General features: G+C 42.6%; 1 protein-coding gene across 1 annotated transcript in view; it reads right to left on the minus strand.

Annotated features, from left to right (window-relative positions):
* The window catches only part of LOC135079036 (diacylglycerol kinase delta), a 192,763-nt gene that overhangs the window by 6,967 nt on the left and 162,203 nt on the right, over positions 1-23,593 (minus strand). Inside the window, exons 7-19 of the mRNA XM_063973669.1 lie at positions 18,409-18,614; positions 16,153-16,349; positions 14,839-14,984; positions 14,249-14,360; positions 11,214-11,278; positions 9,489-9,576; positions 9,271-9,378; positions 8,337-8,506; positions 5,528-6,949; positions 4,831-5,247; positions 3,717-3,891; positions 2,850-3,079; positions 340-1,257 (exon numbers count right to left, since the gene is read on the minus strand). Coding sequence (XP_063829739.1) covers positions 340-1,257; positions 2,850-3,079; positions 3,717-3,891; positions 4,831-5,247; positions 5,528-6,949; positions 8,337-8,506; positions 9,271-9,378; positions 9,489-9,576; positions 11,214-11,278; positions 14,249-14,360; positions 14,839-14,984; positions 16,153-16,349; positions 18,409-18,614 — 4,254 coding nt within the window. The remainder of the gene's footprint in view (positions 1-339; positions 1,258-2,849; positions 3,080-3,716; positions 3,892-4,830; positions 5,248-5,527; positions 6,950-8,336; positions 8,507-9,270; positions 9,379-9,488; positions 9,577-11,213; positions 11,279-14,248; positions 14,361-14,838; positions 14,985-16,152; positions 16,350-18,408; positions 18,615-23,593) is intronic.

Raw genomic sequence — 23,593 nt, forward strand, 5'->3', positions numbered from 1 at the left:
ATAAGCTTAAGTGAGTATCTCAATGAATAATTATTAGGCTCTAACTTCTAATACATTTTTCGGTTGATCAAGGGTGGTCCTCCTCTCTCCTAATTGCCGTCCCCTACAGGGCCCATAATGTTCTAATTTTAAGTACATTTATTTTTATTTTATCCACAACGAGGAACCTCTTGGCCTGTATCTCACCTGATGGTAAGTGACGATCAGGCCGAAGGTGGAAGCGAGCTTCACCCGGAATCCTCAACCACGGAGGAACTGGCTATCTTACCTCCAACTCCCGGAACACAACATAATGGATGCAATAAAATATTGAGTATTGAGTATTAGGTACTGACGTGCTTGACGAGTGTGTTGACGTCATCGAGTAGCGCGAGCAGTTGCGCGGCCTCGGCGGCGGTCAGCGCGTGCGCCTTCACTGCTGCTCGTGGTGACGTCACAGCGGAGCTACATAAGGCAGGAGTACTGACGTGCTTGACGAGCGTGTTGACGTCATCGAGCAGCGCGAGCAGTTGCGCGGCCTCGGCGGCGGTCAGCGCGTGCGCCTTCACTGCTGCTCGTGGTGACGTCACAGCGGAGCTACATAAGGCAGGAGTACTGACGTGCTTGACGAGCGTGTTGACGTCATCGAGCAGCGCGAGCAGTTGCGCGGCCTCGGCGGCGGTCAGCGCGTGCGCCTTCACTGCTGCTCGTGGTGACGTCACAGCGGAGCTACATAAGGCAGGAGTACTGACGTGCTTGACGAGCGTGTTGACGTCATCGAGCAGCGCGAGCAGTTGCGCGGCCTCGGCGGCGGTCAGCGCGTGCGCCTTCACTGCTGCTCGTGGTGACGTCACAGCGGAGCTACATAAGGCAGGAGTACTGACGTGCTTGACGAGCGTGTTGACGTCATCGAGCAGCGCGAGCAGTTGCGCGGCCTCGGCGGCGGTCAGCGCGTGCGCCTTCACTGCTGCTCGTGGTGACGTCACAGCGGAGCTACATAAGGCAGGAGTACTGACGTGCTTGACGAGCGTGTTGACGTCATCGAGCAGCGCGAGCAGTTGCGCGGCCTCGGCGGCGGTCAGCGCGTGCGCCTTCACTGCTGCTCGTGGTGACGTCACAGCGGAGCTAACATAAGGCAGGGTACTGACGTGCTTGACGAGCGTGTTGACGTCATCGAGCAGCGCGAGCAACTGGGCGGCTTCGGCGGCGGTCAGCGGCGCGCGCGGCGGCTGCCCGGCCAGCGCGTGCGCCTTCATTTGTTGCTTCTCGTCCCACGCCCTGGCGAGCAGAACGTTATTGTGACTAGCTTTGCTTTTTACTTATCTAATGGACTGTTTATAGCCCGACCAGGAACATAAAAACCCTCGCCATATTGCGGAAAACTAATGGTACTAATTTCTTTTAATGGCAACAGTAACTGAAAACTTCATTGACATGTCACCTTGCATGTCAGTCTATTGCTGTCAAAGTGTAAACAAACTTTATTTTAAATGTGCGCAATTGATTTTGTGAATTAAATTGCTAAAATCTTTTTATAGTCGTGAAAGAAAAGTGGTTCACAATGTGTTAAAGTATTGGTCGAAGAGAAATACTAAGGGTTCGGACAATATTTTCATTGAATAATGTTTCCGACAAAGGGTGTCAAATTGACTGACATGTTTATCGTAAAGTTACAGTCCCATTGTTTGTCACTTTCTAAGTGTTGAATTTTAAGGAATTGGGAAAGAAGTACCGAGTTTGAAGCGTTCATGAGCAGACATTGCAGTTGAATATTCAAGTTCTGAATTTGATTATTGATGAATAATAAAATAAATCCTACTAGCTCGATTGATGGTTTCATTTAATTTATTTAAACCAGGTTACCGATAATAATATTTTTTCGTTAATTTTTGAAAATATCAAATTAGCCCGTAATCCTGAATCCTGATACATAAAGTTAGCCTATTAATTTAACACAGGTACGACTGTACTCAGTGTTGCACTATCAAATGCAATTGATGCGCCTCTATGCCAGGGTTTTTATGTTCCTGGTCAGGCTATAACATGATTATGTAGCTAATCGAGACCGATATAAAGTTTGCGAGCTGACTGAACTGAGATATGTTACAATGAAAATTATTCTGTCCATTAGTGGACATAGGCCTCTTTCTAAAAATTCTGCAGCGAGCGGCTCTCTGAGCTTCTTGCTTGTTTCCAGCATTATTTTAGCATAGCATTTGGGCATTGGTTGATCTTAGTAAGAAAATAAATCTGACGTTGCGTTTTCTAATCGGTTTTCGGCACTTTATATCTATCTTCCCTGACGCTTCTTTATCACTACAGATATCTTTATCTCGAATGTTATCACTTTCAAATTTTATATTTTGATGGGGTTGCAAATGTTTCAGTGCACAGAAGCAGTGCTATGTGCTCGGTGTCACTTTTACAGGCAGGAAAATCCTAGAGCGAGTGCCTTAGTTCTGACGAATGATATTTTCGATTCATCATCATCGTTTCATTCATAGGACGTCCACTGCTGAACATAGGCCTCCTCCAATGATTTCCACATCGCACGGTTGGTAGTGGCTTGTATCTAGCGCCTTCTAACCTTTATGAGGTTGTCGGGCCACCACATTTTCGATTGCTAACGCCCGTATTCACAAACGATGCTTGCTTAAGTGAAGCAGTAAATCAAACGCATAGCGTTGAATAGGGCTCTGTGATTGGTTCGCGTGTCACCCTGTGCGTCCACGCGCACTGTGAGACCTCATAGTAATGTTTGTGAATACGGGCGTAAGTCTCAAAAGTAGATTGCACTGAAGTGTACTAACACTACTCCACTACATTTCTACTTTCTACTAAAAGTATCAAGAAAGATAACGTACACCAACCTAAGACTGTTCTCCAGTGTTCTTGACCTGCACAGCATTTGCGCCCGGTTCTTGTGTATGATCCGGACGCATCCGGGCGGTTGTAGCCACGCTTCTCCGTCCACTTGTACTGGCACACATTCCTCGCCAAGGATGTTGATCTGAACTGCCCTGCATTGAGCGATGCGGTGTTTTTGGAGATTGATGAGGCGCGAAGCCGCCATTTGGGCTGAGCCGAATACTGCTACCACCTGGAGAGGTATACGGTATTTGTTGAGTCTTTTGATATGGTTACCATTTGATTTGGAAAATGTAATTCTGTGCACAATCCATACACCTACTGAAGTACGAATGACGCGATGGTGCATCAAGACACTGGCATCTTTTATTGTGGGTTACAGTAGCTTATATTTTGCTACAGTAATCAATAGTCTGATGGAAAGTGGACATTTTACATGAAAATAAATAATAAATAAATAAATATCCTTGGACATTTTACACTGCGCTTCTAGTCCCAAACTAAGCAAAGCTTGTACTATGGGTACTAGACAACGGATACAAACATACTTAAATACTTTTTTTTTGTAAATACATACTTATTATACATAGAAAACACCCAGTCCAATACAAACAAATACTTCTACCTTCGGAATAGTAGTCCGTTTCGAACCACTACACCAAACGGCCGACAATGATAAAAAGAAGAAAATATTGTATCAGATACTAACCGTAAGCAACGCCAGACAAATGTTTTTACAGTGCTTACTGCTTAGTTTATCAAGTCATTAGTATGATATTTTTTACAAAGTTCATAATAAGAAAGACTTATAAAGGTGAGTCTAGTGATTTACGGCCACACATAACAGAGCTGCTCATCAAGAAACTTACCTCAAGGATCCTATCATCGAAGGAAGGCGCCAGGAATAGGTCATCCCCGCGGGTACCGCCCCAGAAGTTGGTCCCGCCCATGAACGAGGGGATGTTGAGGACTACGATCCCTTGCAGCTCGGGTAAAGGTATCCTTTGGCCGTCGCATTCCAGTTGTACTCGTTGTCCGAGATGCCTGGAGGAAGAAACTCATTGAAAGATGATCCCACATAAAATGTTGAATAGCAGGATAAAATATTATTTATACAGGATAATATACAGGGTGTAACAGGGGGGGTGGATCATCGTAAGTCAAACGATGGGGGACTTCAATACCTATCGATATAACCCCCATGTATGTTCCGCGATTTTCAATGGTTCCAAAGTTATTGAGATTTTTATGAAATTTAAGTAAAAAGCCGGAATTCAGTATAAAAGTCTTCACTATAGCTTAACTACTGGACTTGCTTGCATGATTTTTTTTCTAGAAGTAGTGCAATAGTGGGTCTTAATAATCACGATACCGATTCGAGTCATAACCCATATTGAAATAAAAAAAATATTCTTCATAAAAGTTTTACAAATAGAATTATTTCTAACAACTTTCAAGGCCTCTAGTGAAAAAAGTACCTATGTACTTGAATTTTTCAAACAAAGAAAATTTACCTTTTTTTTTATTCTTTTTTTACGAATCGGTATCGTGATTATTAGGACCCACTATTGAACTACTTCTAGAAAAAAAAACATACACAACTATGTTTTTTTTCTAGAAGTAGTTCAATAGTGCTACAGTGAAGACTTTTATTTATACTGAATTCCGGCTTTTTACTTAAATTTCACAAAAATCTCAATAACTTTGGAACCATTGAAAATCGCGGAACATACATGGGGGTTATATCGATAGGTATTGAAGTCCCCCATCGTTTGACTTACGATGATCCACCCCTCCTGTTACACCCTGTATATTTTATTGTTGTCTGACAAATTGTATGCTCTTTGAGCGGAACATAGTGATACTACCTACTGTAACATGTCACCATTTTACCTATGATTCACAATAAATAATTTTGTATTTTTGAATGGGCAGTAATTTTTGTATAAAAAAACTAAAAGGCTTGCAAGAGAAAGTCTTTACCTGTAAGTCCTATTGACCCATTCCTTCGACCCCAGCACGCCGTACCACATGTAATTCCTCGCCCTCGACCGACACTTCTCAGGGTGTTCCTCCCTCTTATTATGGAAATCCAGAGTTATCTTCGCGTCGATCCCAATTCCGAAGTAGTTGTTCATCACCGCTCTTTCATAGAACCCTTCTAACAACGTCTCATCAGGATCCATCAATGGACTGACAGCAGCGCATAACGCATCAGCGTTTGCGAGAAGACATTGGCTTATGAACCCTTGGGTGACGTGCGGCCAAGCTGGTAATTGAACTAGGGGGTTGATGATGGGAAGTTTCTTAGCTTTTTCATTGACTTCGGTCTTTGATGACCCCATCCCGCTCATCGCACCGCCTTCCCCCCATATTGATGACACTGATGTTGATAACCTGCTTTGAGACAAATCACTAAAATGAGATGTGTATAATTGTGATTGTTAGACCATTGAAAACGTACGTATAGAATAATTATTTCGAGTAGCTTAAGTTAAGTTCTCATCCCCTGCAAGTTATTTCTATTGTAAAGATCTTTTCGTATTTCTAAAACCCAAATAGGTCAAAGACTGACAGATTCTTGCAATATTACCATTTACCCTAGAATCTAGAGCTAAATAACTGTAACGGGAATATAATAAAAGAAGGAATAAAAATAATTAAAAAAACTTGAACTTACTTGTCAGGTTCACCAGGTTTGAAGAGGCTTCCACAGGATATTCTTCTTGTAGCGGCAGGGGAGCAGCTCAAAAACTTTCCATACTCCGGATCAGAACTTAACAGGTTCGGGTTATCTGACTGCCGCCTTTCCCTGGCTGTGGCAATGCTGGGTTCAGGGGAATGCACACTCAGCGTATCCGTACCCTGGTCGAAGATGTCACTTAGCACCGACGCCATTCGACTACCGTTATTCTTCAAGCTCTTCCTATCTTCGCTGTGTGAAGGAGAAGGAGGTTCCACTACAACACTAACTTGAGGAAACGCTGGTATTTGGAGTTGGACGCCATCTGCTTTCTTTTCACAGTGCTGGTTCAACGGAATCATTGTCGGAGAACTGTGACAGCATTTCCCAAAATCGTCGTCTTTTAGTTCTTCTGTCGTAGGCAATAGGTGTTTAACACTTGAATCGTCGGCCACCCTCTTCTTAATGCTTTTCTTTAGTTGTTTTCTGAACGATTTCCGAGCGATGTCACTGCCCTCCTCGAACTGCGCTAAACTACAGTATTTGATTTGCTCCTCCACTTTCGTTGCATTTTCGATGTAGAATACTCTGTTTTCGAACCCGAATTTCTCAACCTCCCCCTCTTTGGGCTTCTTAATTTTCGATATGTATTTCATTTTGGTCTCGTTATTCTTTTCCAAGCTTGGGTTTCGGCTGTCCATTTGTATATCTGACACTGTATCTGATGTAAAAAGTGTCGTGTCATCCGTATACGTTTCGTTTTCTCCGTTTTTCCCCATCATAGCCATAAGGACGTCCTGTCCGAGCATAGAGCTGATGTCGTCCATGATCGATTCCCCATGTAAGGTCTCAGAGTTCATATACGTCGCATCTGAAACTTCAGGGGAATCGATGTGTCCGATGCAGCCAGTCTCTTCGATATCATCTGGTTTCGCGTCAATAATCTCTGATATTAAGCTAAAGTCGTCGCTAATATTGGACCCTTCCGAGCTCGTTGCATCCACCTCCAAGTCAACGCTGGATAGTTTCCTCTCCGGCGTGCAATCCCCACTAACTGGGGTCGCTCGGGCACTCAGTTCGCTATAATGAACGTCGTCGGTGTAAGGTTTGTCGATGTCTATAATAGTCAATTGGTCCGATTCGTAAGCTACTCCCTGTAATATCGAATCTGGCTTATCGCTATCGTCGGAGACAACTAGGTTAGGTATCGTAAGGCTAGAGCTAAAGGCGGCGGCGTCGGGGCGGAGGTTGCGGCAGGAGGAGGTGTCGCAGGAGGACAGGTTGGAGAGAGACAGGCGCTCCTGCGGCGAGGCCGAACTAGCCTTGCTGCGCGAGCGCTTGTCTACGTCTAAGCTGAACGCCTGCTCAGGCGGATTCGAACTAATTAACTTCGCTATGTCTTCGTCCACGTCTGGAATGCTGGAAAAAAATAAAAAACTCGATATAAGTAGTTTCTATAGTATTAAAACATGCGAGTTAGGATAAATTCGTTTCCATAAGTTATACAGGGTGTTAGGTAAATGGGTATATGAGTCGACACTAGCCCATGTTAACATATGCATATAAATGGTATGGTGAAGTCAGAAAATTGATATCTTCATTTTAATTATTTAAATTTTCATACAAATCAAATTTTATAAAATTTATTTTGTATGAAAATTTAAAAAAATAAAATGATGATATCAATTTTCTGACTTCACCATACCATTTATATGATCATGTTAACATGGGCTAGTGTCGGCTCATATACCCATTTATCTAACACCCTGTAGATGAAGTTGAGCTAAAGCTCCCACAGTAATAGCACAATGACTTTTGGTTACGTATTACTATTTGATGTCTCGGATATGGTAGCGCTAAAAGAGCTTCGTCTTTGGCATTTGACTCTTTATCAGACATGACACAGGGAAAGCCACTAAAGTAAAAACAAAAACTTCATGGGCATTGATATACTTAATTTTTTTAACATAATCCCTAAATTTAGTCATGTCAGCTACATCACTAGAAAACATAATATAGGTACATGTGCAGCAAACCGACGACCTCATATAGGTAGCAGGAAGGTGCTGGATGCAGGTCGCTACCAACCGGTCATTATGGAAATCATTGAGCCTACGTTCAGGAGTGGACGTTCTGCGGCTGAAATGATGATGAGAGAAATGAGGCTGACAATAGTGACCGAGTTTCTTTCGCTGCTTCTTCTCAACTGGCCCATTTATTGTCCTGAAGCAGTGGTACGGGACTATTCCCACCTCTCGTTCCCACCACTGCAACTCCTGTGTAGCCAGGATCTACAGCTTGACCGCCACAAAAACCCAACCAATGAAGGTCAAGTTTGTCCCGGGGGAAAGTTAAACTGTCATTGGACCCGCAACGAAATTAATCAGAAGAACATAGGAGGAGTTCGAAATTAAGGTTCGACTTCCCTCCATTGCAAAGCGGATGACAGGTGACAAACAAAGGTTTAAAACCTTTAAGATAAGATTATGCACCACGGACAATAAATTAAATTAAGGGGGCCTATCTTATGAGCAATTAGCTACTATCTGCCAATAATATTTTTCACAAAATCGCTTAAAAGCACGGAAATTTTTCCTTGTCGCGACAAGATCGGTGTAATAAATTGCGGAAACAGATGTATGTTGTATTGAATTAAGCATTATATCACGTTCGTGTTTCCAAAGATCACACTCCCACAACATATGAAGCAGTGGTAGGGTTAATACAGGGACGTGTTAAAGTGCTTTAAAAGCCAATTTGCATAAATAAATGAGTTTTATGATATGCGGCTGAATCTTATACTCACTTCTCAGGGTTGATAGAGGCGGCGGAGACGGCCGACGCGGCCGACGAGCGCCGACTGTCGGCGAAGGCCTTCGGCACCGGCAGCGCCGACATCTCGTCCGCGCCCGCGCCCCCCTCGCACGCCGCCCCGCCCTCCGCGCCGCTCGTGCACGTATCGCACGATTCTGACTCCTAAAGTAAATGACATGGAGTTCTACAGGGTGTTAGGTAAATGGGTATATGAGCCGACACTAGCCCATGTTAACATGGTCATATAAATGGTATGGTGAAGTCAGAAAATTGATATCTTCATTTTGATTATTTTAATTTTCATACAAATCGGAATTTATAAAAATTATTTTGTATGAAAATTTAAAAAAAATAAATGATGATATCAAATTTCTGACTTCACCATACCATTTATATGCCCATGTTAACATGGGCTAGTGTCGGCTCATATACTCATTTACCTAACACCCTGTATATACCATTCACTGTCCTGTAGACCTAGGATGTGGGCTGCGATAAGCTTTTATCACGCCATTTTATCATCATTTACATTTGTTGTCTAAAATCATCGATAAGATTTTATCAGGAAGCGCATCTTAGCCCCAGCCGGGCTAATATATCGACATATCGTCTACTAATTTAAACAAAACAAAATCGTCTATTTTTCTCAAAGATCACTTTTACATGGTATTTTTTAGATTTCGAACACAACCTCATTCAGGCGATTGTGAGCGAGCGCGAGTGGCAGATACGCCCGGAGGTCCGCGATTATCGAAGTCGTCAGAAAGCACAAGAGGAGAGAGAGCGATAATACTTTACGTCATCATTACGAGTGTTCTTCTTCGTTTTTCACTTGCGCATATTGTTTGCAAGTTTGAAATTATTTTAAGTCTTGTGTCGCGGACAAAATCATAAAATGTTGGTAATATTATACTTACCGTACTAACCTGCGGGTAGAATTGCACGAGCGTACGGACTAGCGAGCGTAACGCTCGCCGAACGCTATCTGCGCGACCGGCGAGCGCGCAGCCTCGTGCCGCCCAATTAAGCTGCTCCTGTACAGATAACAAAACTCACAATTAATTTCGAACCTCACAAGAAGGACATAAGATTTAAATTCAAGATGGGGCGTGTTTAATTTTTTTTGGAATTCGGTTATTAGTACCTTTTCAGTCTTTTCGATGCTGCCTTTCTCGGCAACGGGTTGTGCTTCAGGCTCACTATCACTATTTGTTTCTAGAGGCTCCCAAGATCTGTGAACAAGAAAACAGTGTGATAAAATACCGAGTGGTAGTAGGTACTAAGGTAAAATTTGATAAAAGCGACTGCCCCGCCCTCGGCACGCTTGCTCGCCAGGGCTAGACGCGCGAAGTCCATCCGCAAAGCGTCGGTCGCTGCGCAGCTTTGTATATACCTATCAGCCGCGTGCAATACTTATATGCTGATCGTCTGATTAAGGCTTAAATACTAGCTCTGAACAATTTTGTTGCGGGTCCAATGACAGTTTAACTTTCCCCCGGGACTATGCCTATGCGGCGAGGAAGTCGAAGAGAGCCGCGATCGCACACTTTGGGAATGCAACCTTTATGACGAAGCTCGACAGAAGATGCTGGATGCGATACGGAGAGCCGAGCAAGGACATGTTTATCACCAGGACCTAACGAGTAGTCGCAGTAAATGAATCGCGCTGCGCGAGTTCGCGAACTCCTGGCACACAATCAGGCGAAGTTATGACATTTATCAACGATAGTAGCCCGACGCGAAGTACCGTGTTTGTGGTGTCAAGCCCCAGGACGGGGAGAATTGACTAAGAGAAGGGACATGGATCAGAGAAATTTGTAGGGAGTCAAGCAAAGCGCCCGGGGAAAAGAGCCCAAAGCAAGTACCCGCGTGCTCTCCCGAGATCCGGTTTGTACGCCGTGAGGCAGGAAGAACCATGGGTGGTGGTGGGATTTTCCCCGGGACAAACTTGACCTTCATTGGTTGGGTTTTTATGGCAGTCAAGCTGTAGATCCTGGCTACACAGGAGTTGCAGTGGTGGGAATAGTCCCATAGCTCTAAACAAGTCAAATTTAGGTTATTTGACACTTTATTGCATACTGTTAAGGTCTACAATCTGCTCACCTGCACCTTGCATGGTCATGCGCTAAATGCGCGCGTGCGTGTTATAGCAATGAAAGCGCTCGACGTAAGCGATGTGCTGCCCGCGCCGCCCCTCCCCCCGCGCGCCCGCCCGCTAGTACTACACGGCTTGTGTAACCAAGGGTTGGGTAACAATCTAAGGGCTTAGTGTGAGTTTAAATCAAATGTCGTCACTAGCGAGCGCGTTAAACATTTTAGTTCTTGAAAGTTTCCGCTAGGGGCGTTGTACAATCCGTCATACATTTAATGTCACTTTTTACGCAGTCACTAGAGAAGACGTTTGATGTAAACTCACACTAAGCCCACTGATCAAAGCTAGACTCTTACCTGCACCTAGCGTGGTCGTGCGCTAAATGCGCGCGCGCATGCAACAGTAGAGACAGCGCTCGACGTAGGCGGTATGCTGCCCGCGCCGCCTCGTCCCCCGCGCGCTCCCCCGCTAGCGCAAGACGCGCGCAACCCACGCTTACTTCCTCAGCCTGTTTATAATATTCCAGCCAGAATTGCCAGCCTCGCGCGACACTGCACGGCTAGTCCTATCAAGGTTTGAATACTAAACAGTGATCCTACCTACATCTCGCGTGGTCGTGCGCAACCCACGCACTGCACTACACGGCTTGTCTGATTAACGCTTGGACAACGATATCCCACCTGCACCGCGCGACTCGAATTGACCTTTAACCAGTCTATGGCAGCATTATTTTGAACTTCATTGCCTAGTGTTAAGGTCTACGAACAATAAACCTACCTGCATCTCGCGTGGTCGTTCGCCAGATGCGCGCGCGTGTAGTAACAGCCCTGCCCCCCACTCACCTGCCAGTAATACACGGCTTGTGTAATCAAGGGTTGGATAACAAACAGTGATCCCACCAACGGCATATCTGCTCAAAGCTAGCCTAATGATCTCACCTGCACCTCGCGTGGTCGTGCGCTAAATGCGCGCGCGCATGTAGTAACAGAGACAGCGCGCGACGTAAGCGGTGTGCTGCGCGCGCCGCCCCGCCCCCCGCGCGCTCCCCCGCTAGTGCAAGACGCGCGCAACCCACGCTTACTTCCTCAGCCTATTTATAATAAGCCAGCCGCGCGCAGCACCACACGACTTGTCCTATCAAGGTTTGAATACTAAATAGTAATCCTACCTGCATCTAGCGTGGTCGTGCGCTAAATGCGCGCGCGCATGCAACAGTAGAGACAGCGCTCGACGTAGGCGGTATGCTGCCCGCGCCGCCTCGTCCCCCGCGCGCTCCCCCGCTAGCGCAAGACGCGCGCAACCCACGCTTACTTCCTCAGCCTATTTATAATAAGCCAGCCGCGCGCAGCACCACACGACTTGTCCTATCAAGGTTTGAATACTAAATAGTAATCCTACCTGCATCTAGCGTGGTCGTGCGCTAAATGCGCGCGCGCATGCAACAGTAGAGACAGCGCTCGACGTAGGCGGTATGCTGCCCGCGCCGCCTCGTCCCCCGCGCGCTCCCCCGCTAGCGCAAGACGCGCGCAACCCACGCTTACTTCCTCAGCCTGTTTATAATATGCCAGCCATGCGCAACACTACACGACTTGTCCTATCAAGGTTTGAATACTAAACAATGATCCTACCTGCATCTCGCGTGGTCGTGCGCCAAATGCGCGCGTGCGTGCAATAGTAGAGACAGCGCTCGACGTAGGCGATGTGCGGCCCGCGCCGCCCCGCCCCCCGCGCGCTCCCCCGCTAGTGCAAGGCGCGCGCAACCCACGCGCAAAGCACCTGTCGCCGCGCAGCTTACTTCCCCCGCCTGTAAGTAGGGGAGAGTTCGGTATATTGTACCGCCGGGTAAATTGTACCACCCTCATAATTCGTAAAGTATTTATTGAATGTCTGTAATTGCAACACTCAGCGATACACAACTAAAATCAATTAATATCGGCCATGTGGTTTTTGCCGTGACAACAAACACGTGTGTTTTATTTTGAAAAGTATTTTTTCATTGTTTTCAAGTAACTTTTGACAATACATGTTTAGTTTGTAATTTTGTTAAATTTAATCACAGGGTGTTTCTAATATATTATTTAGAAGCGTAAATTGGTGTGGATTACAATTATTTGAAACATTTTTCGGTATTTATAAGCTATATTTTTTACAGATTTTTTAAAAGCACTATCACCTAGTCGGCTAAATTGTACCACATCAAGTTGTATGGAACTTTACCAAAGGATTTTGAATTTTTTTTTAGTAAATCATATTTTGAAGTTATAATAGCGTAGTTATGTTTGACTAACAATAAATGAAAGCAAAAGACTGGCAAAGTAGATTAGGTACAAGTGTGCGTTACGATAATTGGAATTACAAAACTTGTACTCAAAATCGTGATAACGTGTAAAACAATATCGATTGTCTATGTTATTAACTACTGTTCCTTTTCGTTTCCTAATTTGTTAAGAATGTATCGTATAATATTTTGCCATAGTTTTTTTATAAGCTTGAAATTTATTGAAATCCAATTTAGTAACCCTGTGGTACAAATTATCGAACCGGTTGGCTAAATTGGACCGAAGCTCTGAACTCGTACTTTGTTGATTTGTGCTAAATATACAACAATCATGTTAATTAATACTTATGAAATAGTAAGTTGAATAATGTATCTTTTATTATATACCATGGACATTAGCATAAAAAAAAGAAAACTATGTGTAAAATGGGATTGAAAAAAACTGGTCCAAATTAGCGGACTCTCCCTTAATACATAAGTATTACATTTATTAGAATTAAAACACATTCTGACTACAACTAGTACCTACTCGTAGAAGACAAGCTTCTGATTTTTAAACCCTCAAAAATGAGATTTCAGAGCTGATTCAAAATTCAACACACTGTCTGGTCTGTGGTTATGTATTTTTTTGTTTCAATATGTTTGTTGTTTCAATATTTTGAATCATAGACTTGTATCAGATATTTTTTTTTATCCACAACGAGGAAGCTCTTGGCCTGTATCTCATCTGATGGTAAGTGATGATCAGGCCGAAGGTGGAAGCGAGCTTCACTTCACTTATTTTCTATTTTGCTTTATGTTGGTATAAAATTTGTTAATAAATAATGACTATCCATATTTCATTGATCATCACGTTCCAGTTTCACTGAACGTTCGATAGATGGCGTTAACAGTCTGTTTTGCTCTCGCTTTCGGAACAGTCTAGAGCCACAAAGTAGATAGGAGCAGAAGACAATCTACAGATAAAGTGAGCTCGGGTAACGCTCATGGAAGTGTCGCAAACCAGTCTAAACCATTGCCAGCGCGATGCCGGCCGCTTAATACGCGTCTGTGTGCGTATTTAAGCTATATGAAATACACATACCTATGTGATTGTCTTCTGTTACTATCTGTTTTGTGGTAGAGCACTACTACTACACTATTGTCAGCGTCAAATAGTTCGTGACACCCAAAGTAGCCAATAAGTTCGCAACACGTCTTTGTTACAATGAGGGCTATCGTTTTTATACTTAACAGTTGGCACCCCTGGCGATTGACAGGACCTTACTCTACAGTGGCGCCATCTTGACGAGTGCAAATGCGATAGTCCTCCTACCACTTTAGCGCTCACAAGTTGGTGCCACTGTCTTCACTACTAGCAAGTGACAGGACCTTACTCGACAGTGGCGCTAACTGGTGAGCGCTAAAACGATAGCCCTCATTGAAATAAGGTTGTGTTGTCAACTTATTGGTGGTATTGAGTGTCACTAACTATTTGATGCTGACTGTAGGTACCTACTAAGCAAATAATCACTAAGTACGTTTTCTTCGTTACCTGCATGATTTCCTGCAAGTTCTTCAGCAGCGAGCTCTCTTCTACCAAGTCAGGCGGCGCGGGCGGAGGCGGCGGCGCTGTCAATGCCCTCTCGAACGTCATTATCGACCACCTGTAAAATATTAAAAATAATTATAAATATACTATACATCTCACAAGACAGAAATATAAACGAACAGAAATACAAAAGTGAAACGGCACAATTTAGGCGGTCTTATCGCTAGACTGCGATCTCTTCCAGATAATCTAGGGAATAATTTGTACAACAACAAAATGCATGAATCACTGGTTTAATTAGGTATATTTTCATTAGAAAATTTTAAGAACAATAGTATCACGCTTGTCCGTTCTAAAATACAACTTTTTCCGTGGATAAAATACTTAAGTAGTACTGATTCGTACAAATCTTGTTTTAATAATTACGACGAACGTACTCGTAACAAAAAATATATCAGTCAAATTGTTTTTTTCAGACCTCAAGCGACGTTCTCTTTCATATTTATAAACGAACTAATTTTTGTTTCTATACATTTTTTTAGAAATGATTTCAAAGTGAATGCTAAGTAATTTTTTACTCAAATCATTCTTACCTATCCAGCATCTTAGTCGAAGCCCTCTCGTAACGCTCCAGCAGTTGCTGTAAGTTAGCCGCGTCGTCGCACGACGCGCCCCAGCCCAGGACTCGCGCCAGGTCGTTACCAGTACCAAGCGGCAGCACTGCTGTTTGTACTTGACGCTGGAATGAAGAATGGGAATCCTAAATTGTCTAGTACATGGAACATGAAGATGGTCATTAGTGACAAGGTGGACAGAAGGCCTTCAGAAAGGCGCTGGATGCAGGCCGCTACAAACCGGCCTATTTGGAAATCATTGGGGGAGGCCTATGATCAACAGTGGACGGTCTGTGGCTGATGATTATTTTGATGATTGTTCTAAAACTCACTTTCTTCTCCTGTAGCACCCATTGGGACGTGTATAAGTGCCCTAGAAAGGGCCTATGTACTGAATAAACTATTTGAATTTGAATTCAACTGACGCCTCTAGAGCACACCGAGACCCACTGTAGGCTCGATGGGTCTAAATCTCGTTACATGGTAGTTGTGGTTATAGTACACTTATTATTTCATTGCATTGGAAATGCATTGCGTGAAAAATCGAGTCGAGACATGAAAAAAATAACAAAAGAATATCGAAATTAATTGCTGAATAAAAAAGAAGTTTCTTGATGGCCAGTGTCGCGCGGCCTAGCATAGCAGTCCGGTCGCATGCAAACTTTTTGGAACATTTTGCTTCTGGCGTTCTACATTCAACTCAATGCACAAAAAATAACAAAAAAATATCGAAAGATTGACTGAATAAAAAATAAGTTTCTTGATAGCCAGTGTCGCGCGGCCAAGGAGTCCGGTCGTGCGCGAGCGCAACATCCGCAGAGTGATTGCAAACTTTTTGGAACATTAATTCTGGTGTTCTACATTCAACTCAATGAACTTCTTGAACATTTGCGCTGGAAACAGTTGTTGTTCGAGCGCGGAAGTCGAATACATAATACTTTATTGCACACCACGTGTGTAGTTAAACAGTTGTTACAGGTATTTGACAGTTTACATAATTACTATGGACCCAGTATGTAACATATTATATATGGCACTAGCGGCCGCCCGCGACTTCGTACGCGTGGATCCCGTTTTACCCCCTTAGGGGTGGAGTTTCGTAAAATCCTTTCTTAGCGGATGCCTACGTCATAACATCTACCTGCATGCCTTTCAGTCCGATCCGTCCAGTGATTTGGGCTATGCGTTGATAGATCACTATGTCAGTCAGTCAGTCACCTTTGAGTTTGTGTTTAGATTATTAAAGACTACGGAAAATCGCGCAGAGTATTTGAGGAGCTGTTAGAGACTCACGTGCATGTCCAACTTGTCGACCTCTTGCAGTACCCAGCCCACCGACCCGTCTCCCGAGCACACCAGCACCCGCAGTGGGGCGAAGTGCCTGAACAATCGCAGCCCTAGCCTGGGACCAGCTCCACTTAGCTCGAACACTTGCGCTGGGTTTAGCAGCTGCTTGAAGCGCCGGAGGAACTTCACGCCTTGGTTGTCACCTTGAAAAGACAATGTGATTATAAGTCCAGCGCTTAACTTAGTGCCTGAGGTATGGGAGCGGCATGGAAGGGTGATTTCGTACCTAATGGTCAAACGTCAGCGAGACTTCAGATTTGTATGCCCTGTCATGTCATACCTCAGGCAGTGATTGACTTATACGATAGACCTATAGTCTAAAAACCTAGTGATGTGGGTTGTGAAATATACAATTTTTATTCTATTTAATTGAGTGTTCTTTGGTCATAAGCATGACAATGAAAAATCATTATCAACATGTTTTATCTCAATGCTTCAATAAATGGTTTTGAGTGGGATTAAAATTGGGGAAATTCTTCATATTGATGTAATTTCTTGTCTATTTAACTTGGTCAATTGTTTTAAGCAGGTAAGTACACAAGTAGTTACTGGTTTATTTTTGGAAACATTTCCAAGTCACTTTGCAGTTAACTATCATTGCATTTTGTTGAAGGATTTCCCATGTTGTGTTTGTCAAGATCCGACCTTCATTAAAGCACTCATAAACCTCATCGGCCATCAAGTTATATGGTAGCGATCAGCTTAATGTCATACATCATTAAGGCTAATCTCACGCTGTCACGCATGAGCCTGCAGATCTCTAAGGACGAGCGTTGTCAGTGTTATACGCTTGTATATCATACCTAAATTTTATCACAGATCACAGAAACTAAAGGGAGATGTGACAAGGGGGCGCGGCCGGTGTCGCAGCGATATGCCCAAACAGAACACATTGCTCGTGACAGCAATGATGATAGCAGCGACGTCATATGTAAACAGTTTGCATTGCTTGCGTAGTACTAACGATTATTAGAACGTTGAGTACTGATACCGTAGTGGATAATGAGCACATAACTATTTTGATTACTTTGTGTGTGTGAATTTCTAATGCGACACTGACGCCCGTATTCACAAACGATGCTTGCTAAGTGAAGCAGCAAATCAAACGCACAGCATTGAATAGAGCTCTGTGATTGGTTCGTGTGTCACTCTGTGCGTCCACGCGCACTGTGAGACCTCATAGTAACGTTTGTGAATGTAGACGTAAGTTTCGAACTCAGCGCATTAGTTGGCATCTCTCTATATCTCTATGCATTTTATGTACGGAAGCAGATCGAGCTAAACACTGTGGCACCTTAATCAGTTGTAATTGGTACGATTTTGCAACAAATTGTAGGTACGAGTATAACTTCCTGTCTAACGTTTTACGCGCGTTTCGTTTTTGTCGCGTGGCAGTGTGAAATCCACCTAATCCTCGGGGGCTCTGACTATATCGATTACCTTTGTTCTCCGTCAGATAACGTCATTTCTAATTTTATCCTTGAGAGAAATCCCGAGCTAAGGCTGTACTTTGGATTAGTACATTGTGTTTTTTTGATATCCTTGGGCATACACTGCGCCATTTAGGCCCATCAAAAGTCCCAAAAAAAGAAAATCTTTTAGTACCATGAATGCTAGGCAACGGATTTAAACTTACTTGGGTATAATAATTAATTTAGGTAATACCTATAATCCTATATGCACAAAATACCCAATCGATATTATAAATACCTACAAACAGATTTTTGTTCACGCTTACAAAATACAGTTTGTTTTGTTTTGCGACCTCTTTCATAGTCTAATCTAATCCAGAACGAATCTAAACGCGACCTGTAGGTCTAGGATGGGCGCCGCGATATGCGGTTATCGCGCCATTTTATCAATTTTGCCCATACATTTCGACGTCGATAAAAGTTATCACGGCGCGTATCCTAGCCCGGCTGGTCGGTTACTACGATCACGAAGGATTTGGATGCAGCGCAGGACCGATTGTGGAAATCTTCGAGGAAAGCCTTCGTCTAGCAATAGACGTCTTTTGTTTGCAACTAAGTTTACCTGAAAGCGCAGCGTAGGACGTCCGACCACAAGATGGACCGACGACCTCATAAAGGTAGCGGGAAGGCGCTGGATGCAGGCCGCCACCAACCGGCCATTGTGGAAATCATTGGGTAGGCCTATGTTCAGCAGTGGACGTCCTGTGGCTGAAATGATGATGAAGCTTACCTGACCGCGAATTGACAAAGACTATGAGCGGGCTGGCGTTCGGCGGTCTGTCAGGCACCCACGCGTCATCAGGCCCCACCGAGTGCAGGCGCGTGGGCGGCACGACCGACGCGCGCGCCGGGCCTAGCATGCACGACGCGCGCCAGCTAGGCTTGCACGCCGCGTGCACACATCTCCGGCACCACACGCATCTGAAGTCTTGCAATCTGTAGAGACAGAGAGAGAGAGATATGAAGTTAATTCTTACTTATATAATGTAAGGCTGCTCTATGCTGTCAGTAGCTATCTATAAAAGCGAAAGGTCACTGACTCATCACGAAAGAACCTTTTAAAAGACGGGATTTTGCAAAATTCAACCTCTAAGGGGGGTAAAACGGAATCAACGCGTACGAAGTCGCGGGCGGCCGCTAGTGCTTAATTTTTACTAGATTTTCTTGGTGACTGGCCTCTACACTAGACAGAGTTTGATCCTTGGCTGTTATGGTGATTGGAAGATCAGCAGTCCTACTAGCATAAGAGCCTGATGCCACTTTTAATACGATTTGTCGTAACACTGTCACGATATTATGAGGTTTCGTTCATGCAAGTTTCTAAACACGTTTCAATTGGTCAATTTGTTTACCCTATGACACTATTCATCACCAGTGTCATCATTTTACAAAACGCAACCCTTATAAATCTCTTTTTTTCATATAAACCACTACTAACCCGCAGAAATGTAGCGCCTACTACACTTCACGCCGAGTAGCAATTAACTCCCCGTCAAGGTAGCAAGGGCCTTCTCAAAGGGCAAAACCGAGGCTTACGAACAAAACAAGAACTCTCGGCGCGCAAGATTCATTTCGAGAAGTTAAATTCTTAAGGTGACTTCAAAGGGAAGTTACAAGGGATTTAGACTTGAATCTCTTGGCCTCGTAAGGGCTAATCTTTTGGATAGATAGTAATCTACCCAAAATAATGCGTTGAATAGTAAGCAGTATGTTCCTGTTCACAATATTTCAACAGTTTACAATCTCGCGAGTTTTATTGTAATCTAACGGTTCTCACCTTCTCACAATCTTCGTTCGTTCGTTTCAGCCAAAGACGTCTACTGCTAGACAAAGGCCTCCCCTAAAGTTTTCCACAGTGAACGGTCCTGCGCTGCCCGCATCCAGATTGACCAGGTTCATCCCGCGACCTTTACCAGATCGTCGGTCCACCTAGTAGGAGGCCTGCCCACGCTACGTCTTCCAGCCTGTCGTCGGCACTCGAGAACTTTTCTGCCCCTACGACCAAAGATCTCAAAATCTTACGGTGACAGATATACCAAATATGTACCGATAATATTATGTACAAGAATAACCGAGCCGGTGGCTCGGAACAGATTCTAATACGAAATATACGAAGCGGTAAGCATATAATGGAATTAATTAATAATATGAAGTCATAATGGGATATTAATAACTATTTAATACAGCTTTTTCGATCTGGATGAATACAGAGATAAGTAGTAACTTTATTTCAAACGTGATACCTAAATAGTCATATTATCTTGTGCTCGATCTATTAAGAAGCTACAAAAAAGTTACGTATGAATAAGCACACCGTTTATCATTGAATCGTATTTCAGCTGAGTTGAGACTTGAGTGGTAGGTATTTGATTGTTATGGCTATTTCAAGGCAAAAATTAACATCAGTTCGTGTTTATTAATCATATTAATTTGACAATGATTCATCTTTGAAAAGTCAAAACTGGACTGGAACAAGTAGGTAAGCTTTAGCCCGTCCCAAGGTGCGCCTAAATTCCGAATCCTAACTTCATCTTGTTATCCGATACCTGCTAACGATCAATCAATTAGGGGATATTAGATATCTCCATTAGATACCATAATAATACATTAATAGTCCGCATAATGGGATATCAGAAGCGTATGAAAGTGATCCGAAGTGTCAAAGATTATGACATATTGTGAAAGATCACTAAAACTGTATGATTCTACCTAATACTCTGAAGTCCATGATAAAAAAAAACACCATGCTTGGGGTTTTGAGAGTCCGCGCCGTTACAAAATACGAACCAAAATGATTATTTTGGTCTTCTTAATCTATACTTGTTTGCTTGAACGCGCTAAACTCCGGAACTACTGGTCCGATTTGAAAATTTTTTTCAGTGTTAGATAGCCCATTTATCGAGGAAGACTATACATAGGCTGTATATTATTATCATTACGCTAAGACAAGTAAGTAGTTTCTTGTTCACGCGGACGAAGTCGCGGGCAGAAAGAAGCTAGTTGAATAAAAGGTTGTTACATATATGTATTTCAGTCCATTGTTTGCTTATCTTTTGTTGTTCACGGTGTGCATCTGCCGGCCCATTGGCCACGGACAATGCTATCTCAAACATTGTAGCGGCCCGCAGTGAAATGCAAGTTTTATCGCATTGCACGTATTACACGCTTCACTTTTTCGAATAATAATTACCTATTTACTTTAATTTGTTGTGTAATAATTGGAATTAACATACATAAATTATATTGGCAGACAATTTCAAAGAATAAATTACATCCTATGGGCCATAGTAACTTTGTCAACAACGCTACGAAAAGACGGATTATTTTTTTCCGATGATTTATTGACGATCACATAAAATTGTTACATTTACTCGGGGTTGCAACATCTTACTTTAAATAATTAGGTATCCCTAACAAACGTCAAAAATCTGCCAAACTCCTAAAGAGTAAATACAAACTCCATATAAAAACACCGGTTAAAGTTATAGTTACGGTTAAAGTTAAGATTATGCAACTCAGCCTCAGTAGTGACGTGAAAGTAACAGAGAAGATTAACTAGGTACTTCTGTGATCGCTAAACTGACTGATACTGTCTTGTGTTGGACAGCCAAAAATGAATAGATTCACACAAACTCTTATCCATTTAAAATTTCCGTCCTATAAATACGGCGGCAAAAGCCGTCCTAGATGCAAATTGTCGTGTCAGAACAGTCTGTTCTTAACGTTGCTCCATTATCGATAAATAATCATTAAAATTTATCGATGCGTAAGTAAGCTAAAAAATTCCATACACACCACGTTTTTTTCCGTCGATGTGCGTTTAGTAGTTTAAAATAAATGTGTGTGTCTTTCTTTCTTCTTTCTTTCTTTCTTTCTTTAGGATCGCGCGTTTGGTGAACTGCTAAATTAAATTAATATGTTGTTGTTTGTGATGTTACCTACTATTATTCTGATGTAAGAAACAATAATATACGTACTTACTTAAACTTTCAACAAAATCCGTTCGGCACTTTTTGCGTGAAAGAGTAAGGAAGCTACGAGTATCATCAGCTAGTTGTCTTCGGTCGTTAGCTCTTCTTGTTCCAAATGTCTAACCCTAACTAGATCTAAAGAATCTTTCCATGAAAGTGTACTTTTTTGTAGTGTATCGATAAATTGAACTAGTGGCGTGCAGGCCTAGTCCACTCTGAAATAGACGTGGCTATTTCTAGCGGCACACGTTCCATTTGAAGTCATTCTATTTGCAACGTGCATTGTTAGCTTTGCATTTAGCCTCTAACATACTTCACATTACAATAATTTTAATCGTAGAATGTTAAATCGTTCGAGAAACAGAACATTGTTGTGTTCTGACAGTTAGAAGTAAGATAGCCAGTTCCTCCGTGGTTGAGGATTCGGGGCCAAGAGCTTTCTCGTTGTGGATAAAAAAAAAACTAGAATTCGTATTAAATTAAAGTTACTTTTAAAATTAGAGAAGTCGCAAAAAAAATACAATTACAATTTACTTATTACAAAAGCAATATATTTTAAAAGGCTACAAAGATACAAAAAATGTACAGAAAAATAGATATTTGATGTCTAATTAAATGTTACTGAAATTAAAAAAAATATCGATGAACATTCAGATGCGATGAGAGATGATCAATGTTAAACAAATAAGCATAATTAAATATCGGTTTAAGGAAAAAGGGACTGCTTAATTTCCTGTACCGCACCACAATCCTTTACATGTCTCTTTTTTGTGTACCTAATTCCAATAATGCGTTCTGGGATCGTGACTGGTGGATATCTCATTTTCGATCGTAAGCCTTCAGCAAAACCTTTCAGTGCCATCAAACGGTAATCATGCCGAGGGATTTTGAAAGCGTGGCTTTGTACGTCACTTCCCGGGATTTAGACAATCCCGAAATGTCGCGGGAAATTGATAGCATCCAATATCTATTAAAGGATCTAATGCACAAACGACAGGCGATGGACGTGGTCTAGATAGTGGAAGTTGGGTACATAATCTTGTTTGTTTACTGTTGGGATATGCAATTTTCTTGAGGTAAGTGAAGCGTAAGACAGCCACAAAGCTCTAAAGAATGATGAAAGTGCGACGTTATTTATAACGTTGCTTGTTGTTTGTTGTGTTTTTTGCAACTTTGTCTACTGTCTAGTCTTTCTTACTCGATAGAGCTTATCTTTATTGAATATACCACACAAATGACAAAAACACATACAGTTGGATCGACACAGTATACATTATACTATTATGATAGAAACCGACCCTTTTTAGACAACCCAAGAAGAAGACAGCTGCTTAAAACAAATACATTTAGGTATTTATCTAACTCTAGCCAACTAACAAGGCCTTAGCTTACGTGGTTCTGTTAATAACCACAACACTCACCCAGCACTTGTTGAAATAAGTTTTACAAAAGAAAGACCTCAAACCAACCGCCTGAAAAGTACGCGGCTTTAAGTTTGCAATATCATTTTCCAGCGCTCCAGTTCGGTATATCCGTCCAATATCCACCTGCTACGGGATGCGACGAGACGATCGCGGGATGTACCGCGGATGACGCGGCTGCACTTCACTAGTGTAGTGCGTTGTGGATGTCGATATTTTACACGTAGGTAGATTTTTAAGTACGTACATTTAAAAAGTAGGGGTGTAAACTTTAGAGAAAAAAAGTTTCATATTTAAATGAGTTGACCTGTATCACCCACTATACCGCTTATGGGAAAGACCCGCGCAAGGTACAACATACGTAATAGAAATTCTTAAAATGTATATACCGTATGAAAATTTGGCTTTTCCTTAATATAAGAGAAGAAATTGAAAGTGACTGCCTGCCTTTAATACTAACTGTGAGCCGATTAGTAATGCATCGATACAAACGCGTAGGATTCTTTACAGTTTATTTTTATCC

This window comes from Ostrinia nubilalis, chromosome 2, assembly GCF_963855985.1.
Source record: "Ostrinia nubilalis chromosome 2, ilOstNubi1.1, whole genome shotgun sequence".
NCBI classification, from domain to species: domain Eukaryota; kingdom Metazoa; phylum Arthropoda; class Insecta; order Lepidoptera; family Crambidae; genus Ostrinia; species Ostrinia nubilalis.